Source organism: Desmodus rotundus, chromosome X, assembly GCF_022682495.2.
Source record: "Desmodus rotundus isolate HL8 chromosome X, HLdesRot8A.1, whole genome shotgun sequence".
Lineage (NCBI taxonomy): Eukaryota > Metazoa > Chordata > Mammalia > Chiroptera > Phyllostomidae > Desmodus > Desmodus rotundus.
Genome location: NC_071400.1, coordinates 7,913,945 through 7,922,479, shown reverse-complemented (window position 1 = coordinate 7,922,479; position 8,535 = coordinate 7,913,945). Strand labels below are relative to the sequence as shown.

General features: G+C 49.1%; 1 protein-coding gene across 1 annotated transcript; it reads left to right on the top strand.

The window, feature by feature from the left end:
• Window positions 1-1,925: 1,925 nt before the first annotated feature.
• SLC7A3 (solute carrier family 7 member 3) lies at window positions 1,926-7,272 on the top strand. The gene is made up of 12 exons (XM_024555261.3): window positions 1,926-2,010; window positions 3,007-3,406; window positions 3,718-3,876; window positions 4,067-4,244; window positions 4,423-4,535; window positions 4,669-4,891; window positions 5,063-5,202; window positions 5,304-5,406; window positions 5,653-5,819; window positions 6,022-6,188; window positions 6,769-6,877; window positions 7,014-7,272. The coding sequence occupies exons 2-12, from the start codon at window positions 3,037-3,039 to the stop codon at window positions 7,127-7,129; spliced, it is 1,845 nt and encodes a 614-aa protein (XP_024411029.1). The 5' UTR covers window positions 1,926-2,010; window positions 3,007-3,036; the 3' UTR covers window positions 7,130-7,272.
• The last annotated feature ends 1,263 nt before the right edge of the window (window positions 7,273-8,535 follow it).

Sequence of the window (8,535 nt, the reverse complement as noted above, 5' to 3'; positions counted from 1 at the left end):
GAATTCAATTTGTCAATTAATGTCATAATTGAGTCCATCACCTACTTTAAGCAACCACATCCTCATCATGTATACAAATCTATTATTCTGAATATGAGCAAAGTTGTTCTTGAATACTTCCCATGCACCAGGCAGGAAAAATTGACTTCATAATCTTATCAAGCATCACAACAACCTTGTGAAATGTGTCTATTATATCCAGAAACTGAAGCTCAGAGATGTCATAAAATTTGCTCCAGGCCACAGTGGCTGAGCCAGGAATTTAACCTAGGTGGAACTCCAAACACTGCACTCCTAACCACTCTGTGCCGGTAATACTATTTTCAATGATACTCTGTGTGTTTTCTTGCCCTAGCTAGATTTTTAAGACTCGGAGGGCAAGGATTTTATTTTATGTTTCCTTTGGAGTCTCTTCACTGCTACACCAGCTGTTAGACACAGAGTCAGTGCTCAATAAATATTTGAGGAATGCCAAAATGGAGTTGTAGGTAGCTGAAAATACCAATTAATTTGAAGATGATTTAGATTTTGGGTCAATTTCATGGGTGACATATTCATAATGGATTATTATCTTTATTTTTTATTTTATTGTTGCTCAACTACAGTTATCTGCCTTTTCCCCCACCACTCCTGCCCACCCCAGCCATCCCCACCCTATTTCCACCCCTCCTTGGTTTTGTCCATGTGTCCTTTGTACTTGTTCCTGAAATCCCTTCCCCCTTTCCCCCTCATATCCCCTCCCCGCTCCATAATGGATTATTTAAAGGAAACAAGGATACTCGGGTCTATCCTTACCCCCTGAGATGTTTTGCTGGGGGAGAAGCACTCCTTCACTTGTGGCTCCATTATGACTAAGAACTGATTGGGCTGGATGGGATTATGGGTTTGACACGAGGTGTGATTATTTTTTTGATTCTTCAGCTCCTCTTCTGTGTTCCAGAAACTCCTAGCTTAAAAGGGCCTGTCTCTATGCTGGTGCTTCTGCCTGTTTGGCTTTGCCTGTGGCCACACCTCCTCTTCTCCTGCATTTGAATGAGGTAGGGCACCTTCCCGAGGCAGACTCCGCCAGGTTTCATTAGTGAGGTGGTGAACAAATTTTTGTAGTGTGATATCAAGCAAGTTATACCTGTAAGCCTCAGCTTACTCATCAGTAAAATGGAATTAAATGGGTTCTCTCCTTCCTCCAATATTTTAATAGCCAGAATTTCACATTTAAGAGTTTAATATTTTAGAGGTACCTGGAGATAGACACACTATGGCGAGACTGGGGCCTGGAAACCTAGATAGGATTAGTTATGCATACAGGTGGTGGTTGAAGACATCATCTTCCACTCTCTTGCTGACTATTAAAAACACCCACATATTGTATGTCAACTATACATTAATAATAAATTAAAAAGAGAAACACCTACAGTTGAGAGTGAGAGCTGAGGGGTCGGCATCAGATGGCTGTTCATAATCCGGTCCTTGGAAAAGATTTTAGGGGTGCGGGAACCTCGTGTAGAAACTAGAGCTAAGGAAGACGAAGGGAGGGAGAGTTGGAGACTGCGGTGTTGTTTCCCCTCCCCCACCCCTCCAATCACTGATTCCGACTATCAAGGCACAAAGGTAAAAAACCCCAGGTGGTCTCTGCCCTGGAAGCCTCTCATTATCCTGCTTGTAGGTAAGCGAGGAGGAAAGGCTGCCCTCCTCCATTTCTCGCTCCTGGCCACGCTGGTCTTGCTGTTTGCAAGTGGGAAACAGTCTCAGGCCCCACGCAATCCCTTTTGCATAGCGGAGGAGTGTGTGTGCGTGCGTGTTTGTGTGTGTGTGTGTTGTGTGTATGGAGGAGGGTTGGGGGCGGGATTCCATGACGTTACCGGCCCCGCCTCTGGGTGTATATAAGGGGCGCTTGGCGCGCGACGACCCCAAGCAGCAGCTTTGAAGCCTGAGCGAGCGAACTCGGCATCTCCAAACCAACTCGGCTTAACTCCGCCTCGCTGAAGCCGACCCAAGACTAACCGCTCCCTGGTAAGCCTTGGGGGGGCCGACACGTGCGTCGGAGGGGGATGGCGAGGGTCCAGGCATGCCTAGGATTCTCTGCAACCATGGCTTGCAGTTGCATCAACGCGGCCGTGACCTGTTGCTGGCGAGACCCCGGCCCCGGGAGCGAAGGCTCCCATCTCCACCTCAGCCCCAGACCGTTTCTAGATGGGGGCATAAGAATCTGGGAGCTGAGTCGGGGTGTCTAGCGCGGAGCCCCTTCTGTCTGGCGTGGGCAATTTCGGGCTACCCATGGCCCCCTCTCGAGGCGCATCTCCAAGTCTTTAGATGTGGAAGCCCCGCCCCACTGTTGATGCTTGCTGGTCAGCCTAGCCGGGAGGGAGGAAATGGGGGAACATTTGCTTACTCCCCTGATCCATGGCCACGCAGTTCCGCGGTGTGGGCTTGGTAAGGAGGGATGGATTGAGGCTCTGCTCACTTTTGATATGCAGCCCAGGTCATTTCCTCCGCCTCCGGGCTGTGTAGGAACCACACCTATTGAGTGGCCCTAGGGGCGAGCACAGAGAAGGATCGTAGGTATTGAGCTTCTTCCCTGAGTTGCTGTCCCTCCTGAGTCAAGGTCTGTTTAATTCCCAAGAATCTACAGGCCAGGAGACAGACATATTGAGCTCCATGGTTCCTGGGTTGAGGTCTAGGATAAACCCTGTAGTTTCCCCACCAGAGAAAGAAGAGGCTAATGTTGACGAGCATCTACAAGGTTCCAGGCCACTGTACTTAGTATAAGGGGCTTTCATATGCCTTTTCTGAAATTAGCCCTTCCACAGACCTGTGAGGTATTATTATTCCACCTGTGTGGGAAGAAACTGAGGGTAAAGAAGTGACTTGCCTTTGTTTCTTCGATAGCCTCCTCCCCACCCCCCACCCCCATAGCACCTGTGCTTGGCGGAGTGGCTATTGTAATTCATTCCTAGAGCCTGGGGACATTGAGCCCTACTTAAGAGCTTTTGTCTTGTTTTTCACCAGATCCTAGCATCCTCTTCAATCCCAGCTAGAATGCCATTGCAGAAACTTCGCAGATTTGGTCATAAGCTGGCACGCAGACGTACACTGGAGCCAGACATGGCTGAGACTCGCCTTTCCAGATGCCTGAGCACTCTGGATTTAGTGGCCCTGGGTGTGGGCAGCACATTGGGTGCAGGCGTGTATGTCCTGGCTGGCGAGGTGGCCAAAGATAAAGCAGGACCATCCATTGTGATCTGCTTTTTGGTGGCCGCTCTATCTTCTGTGTTGGCTGGGCTGTGCTATGCAGAGTTTGGTGCCCGGGTTCCCCGGTCTGGTTCTGCATATCTCTACAGCTATGTCACTGTGGGTGAACTCTGGGCCTTCACCACTGGCTGGAACCTCATCCTCTCCTATGTCATCGGTGAGATGTTGGGGCAGGGAGGAAACTGCACAGCCAATGAAGGGACTTGCAAGTCAGGAAATCTGGGTGGAATGGCGAAGTCACTCACAGGAATACCCTAAATGTGTGTGTTTACTAGTGGGCTGGGAGGGTTCAAGGTGTGGAGAAATTGTGCGTTCTACTTACCTTTCACCTGTTTTTCTTAGATTGACTAGTTTTGGTTTTTAAACAGTAAGTGCAGGTGAAAACAGCAGGGATTCTTGTGGGAATGCTATGGGGGGGGAGGAGAGAGGGGAGAAAACTTGACCTCATGTTTCTCTCTGTTCCACCAGGTACCGCCAGTGTGGCCCGGGCCTGGAGCTTAGCTTTCGACAACCTGATTGGGAACCGCATCTCTCAGATCCTGCACGGGAGCATCTCACTGAATTTCCCCCATGTCCTCGCAGAGTATCCAGACTTCTTTGCTTTGGGCCTTGTGTTGTTGCTTACTGGTGAGGGCCATGGAAGGCGATAATGGTGGGGGTGGGGCTAGGAGGGACTAGGCCTGAGAGGGGCTTGGCAGAGGTGAAAATGGTCTGAAAAAAGAGAAGCTGGGAAGGAGCAGTCTGCACCTGGAGAGGAGGGAACAAAGCATGGACTGAGGACTTTCTTAGAGAAATTCTGAATGCTTCTTTCCCACAGGATTGCTGGCTCTGGGGGCTAGTGAGTCGGCCTTCGTTACCAAAGTGTTTACAGTGGTGAACCTTTTGGTTCTTGGTTTCGTCATCATCTCTGGCTTCATTAAGGGGGACCTGCATAACTGGAAGCTCACAGAAGAGGACTACGAATTGACTCTGCATGGACTCAATGCTACTCGCAGGTTAGGATATTTCACCCTCAGGAGATGCAGAGGTGGGGGCATCCATGCTAAGGGATTCTGGGTTGTGAGTGGGAGGAATGGGAGCCTAGGCCTTGCAGACCTGAGTGGTTTGGCATCAGGGAAAAGGTACAGAGTTGGCTGGACACCCTTACATTTTCCATCCTTTCTTCTACTTTAGCTTGGGCCCTTTGGGCTTTGGAGGATTTGTGCCTTTCGGCATGGAGGGGATTCTCCGTGGAGCAGCTACCTGTTTTTATGCATTTGTTGGTTTCGACTGTATTGCTACCACTGGTAACAGGGCCATTCCCTTCTGTCTTGGGCTGGGGCTGGGGCACAGTGTGTGCTCAGGCTGCCTGCAGATTGGGGGAGGTGGGGGAGTGAGCCTGCTTTACTGATTCTCAGAACATTGTGCCCCTTCCTGCAGGGGAAGAGGCCAAGAATCCCGAGCGTTCCATCCCCCTGGGCATTGTGATCTCCCTGTCCGTCTGCTTTTTGGCATATTTTGGTGTTTCTTCAGCGCTCACGCTAATGATGCCTTACTATCAGCTTCAACCTGAGAGTCCCTTGCCTGAGGCATTTCTCCATGTTGGATGGGCCCCTGCCCGCTATGTTGTGGCTATTGGATCCCTCTGTGCTCTTTCTACCAGGTCAGTGTCAAACGTATGTCGTCCTCTGCTGTCAGTTTCAGGTTATAGCATTCAGTACTACAGAATACCCTTTAAAAGGGCCGTGAGGAGAAGGTGGAGAGTCCTTAACCTCACAGGCTTGGGGAGAGAGATGGCACCAACTCAAGCTGCTCTGGACATTCTTCTCCCCAGCCTCTTGGGCTCTATGTTTCCCATGCCTCGGGTGATCTACGCAATGGCGGAAGATGGCCTCCTGTTCCGTTTCCTTGCCCGGATCCACAGCGGCACACGCACTCCCATCGTAGCCACTGTGGTCTCTGGCATTGTTGCAGGTGAAAAATTGTTTTTGTCTTTCCCCTAGTTGTTTCACCAACTCCCTTAAGTTTGCTCTTCCCCTTTCCTCATGTTTTTGGTTTCTGCCCATCTATTTCAGCATTAATGGCATTCCTCTTTGAGCTTGCTGATCTTGTGGACCTCATGTCAATTGGGACCCTGCTTGCTTACTCCCTGGTGTCTATTTGTGTTCTCATTCTCAGGTGAGATTCCCTTCCTCCGCATACTGAGATTGGGGTTCTTAGTCTTGAAGGGGCAATGACGGGGATCTGCTCCTCCTCCTTCCTCCTCTGCTTTCATCACCCTGACTCTCCTTGAGGAATAATATGGAGATCCCCCCCCCCCACCCCTGCCAGAAAGACCTTCTGCCCTTCATGGTGACTGGGAAGGTTAAGCTGCCTGAGAGATCTTAAAATGATCGAGATCTGCCCTTCTTTCCCTTGCCTCAGGTATCAGCCTGGCCAGGAGACGAGGATTGAGGAAGATGAAATGGAGTTGCAGGAGGAGACGACGAATGAAATCCAAAAGCTGACCTTAGAGGCACTATTTTGTCCACACCACTCCACCCCCACTCCACTCTCGGGCCAAGTTGTCTATGTTTGTTCCTCACTGCTTGGTGAGCAGTGGGATTTTTCTCGGGGGGGTGGGGGGTGGGCGGCGGCTAGGGTCAGCATGATGTAGGGAGAAGAGTGTGTGGCATTTGGTGGCTGAGAAACAAGTAGAGACAGAGGGTGACTCACCTTGGAATGGGGTGCCTAACGTCTTCATCTGTTACTCTCAAGAGTTGGTTTTGATGTTTCTCGCCTTGACTCTTGAAGCTATGTTGCTGAGTGTCCTTTGCCTGGTGCTGGCCCATTGGTCAATTCCGCTGTCATCTGGAGATCCGGTGTGGATCGCAGCAGTTGTGCTGCTGCTGCTGCTCGTTATTGGCATCACTGGGGTCATCTGGAGACAACCACAGAGCTCCACTCCCCTTCACTTTAAGGTAAATAACCTCTCTCTTTACCCCTACCAACCCATCTTGAAAGAAAATAGGCTTTAGGTACCTTGCAGTCTAATACGGTTCGTAGACATTCTTTAATTGGGCAAGAAAGGAAAGCTACAGGAGATACCTAGAGCAAAGACTTCTTCTCTGACCCTCCTTAGTTCCTTTCCAGTTCCATTTTCTCAAATTCTGAGTTTTCTTTTTTTAAAACATTTTATTTATTTTTAGAGAGGGTAAGGGAGGAGAGGAAGAGAGGAAGAGAAACATCCAGGTGTGGTTGCCTCTCGAACGCCCCCTGCTGGGGACCTGATGCACAACGCAGACTTGTGTCCTGACTGGGAATCAACCCAGCGACTTTGGTTCACAGACTGGCACTAAATCCACTGAGCCACACCAGCCAGGGCAAATTCTGAGTATTCTTACAACCCCGTGTGAGGTGCACTAAATGAGTGGGCACTGAAATACACAGTTGAGTAGGAGTTGGACTCTCCCACTCCTGGCCTGAGTAGGTTAGAGATCTCTTTCTAGGTCACCCTGTGGTGTCTAAAAAATATATATATATATTTTGCTTTGTTCCCAGGTACCTGCTTTGCCTCTTCTCCCACTGATGAGCATCTTTGTGAACATTTACCTCATGATGCAGATGACAGCTGGCACCTGGGCCCGATTTGGAGTCTGGATGCTGATTGGTAGGTATCCACTTGGGAAAAGTAGGCCTCTTGGGTATTCCATCCCAACTCCTTTTCCTCTTGGTCTCATACAGGGTACTTATTAAGCCTTTACAGGTCACTGTTTCCTCACCTCACGGTTGCCTTTCCGCACTAGGGTTTGCTATCTACTTCGGCTATGGAATCCAGCACAGCCTGGAACAGATTAAGAGTGACGAGCCCCCACTCAAGTCTAGGACCCGAACTGTAGACTTTGATCTCAGCGGTACCTGAATGCTGTCTGGTGTTCCCACATAATAATGGAGGGAACTCCTGACCACGGGGGAGCTAGGCCTCCAATGGGGTGTTGGTGGGGGAACACTAATAGAGCTCTGCTTTGTAGAGTGAAGGGTGTGTCTTTGCTGTTTCTCTCTTCTCCTTTTTGTAACTTGTCTACTTTTTAATCGCATCTGTAGCTGCTTATTGGCTTTTCAAGAATATTAAAAGGATCTAGGAAAAGAAATTATGTCTTGTTTTTTTTTGCTTGCTAGAGATGATGGGAAGCCTGTCTTTCAGTGTGGAAAGCTCCAGATGAGCGTACTTTCTTTGCTCCAGTCACCACATAAGTATCTGTTGTGCCACATGTGTTTCTTGTTGGATCAGGGTTTGAAGAGAGTGGTGTAAGCTGCCATCCAGTCTAGTCACACTAAAGGAATGACCTTGACATGTGTTTTCCCCTTGCTATACCAAAGGTAAGGTTCCGAGTAAATAACAGAGCAACACTCGTCTCCGGGATTTGGGGTGGACTCTGATGGCAGTATTGGCATTTGTCAGGGCCCACGGGGAGACCACTGTCTTCTGTCCTATCCCTTCTAGTTGGACCAGTCCCAGGCTCCTGTACCTGCCTGAGCAAGGGAAATTTTGGCTGGGGGTTTGGCACCGCTGGGGGAAGTGGACAATGGGTAGGGGTTGGTAAAGGATTGTGTATGTGTATAGACGCTGATTGCTACAGAAGTAGTAAGGGAACAGAGAGGTCAGAGCTCTGCCCAGACCAAACACTTGTTCTATTCAACAAACACACCACGCTCCTACAAAATAACTAGGGACAAAATAACTCGGTGTCCCGTGCTGGGTGCTGGGAATAGGAGGGTGAATAAAATACCTCTGGCCTCAGGGAAGTCAGTCTAGTGTGAGAAACAAGCAGGAGACAGTATGATTTATACCAGGGCAGAGATAAGTGCTGAGTGCTGCAGAAGCACAAAGGACATGCTTGAGCTGACTCTTGAATCCGCATTTATGAAGTAGACCAAGGGGAGGGCTTCTCTGTCAGTGAAAAGTGTGCCCCAAACCATGGAAGTGTGAAAAAGCACATTGTATACCCTAGTTGGGTGTCGCGGTTGGAGCATAGTCCCATACACCAAAAGGTTGCTGGTTCAATCCCCGGTCTCAGGGCACAGACCTAGGTTGTGGGTTCAATCCCTCAGGACTAGTATGAGAGGTAACCAATCCAATATTTCTCTTTCACATTAATGTTTCTAAAATCAATTGGAACATAACCTCGGGTGAGGATATTTTTAAACATCATTGTATTTGAGGATATAGCATATAGCTTAATGTGGCTGAAGGGTAGCACATACAGGTTGTGGTGAACAATAACACACCGTGTGAATGGCCTTGTATACCTTACGAAGGAATTATTT

Coding starts and splice junctions, on each gene's coding strand:
- SLC7A3 (XM_024555261.3), top strand. CDS start 3,037: ATGCCATTGCAGAAACTTCGCAGATTTGGTCATAAGCTGGCACGCAGA. Junction 4,536..4,668: donor CGACTGTATTGCTACCACTG/GTAACAGGGCCA, acceptor CCCTTCCTGCAG/GGGAAGAGGCCAAGAATCCC. Junction 6,878..7,013: donor TGGAGTCTGGATGCTGATTG/GTAGGTATCCAC, acceptor TTTCCGCACTAG/GGTTTGCTATCTACTTCGGC.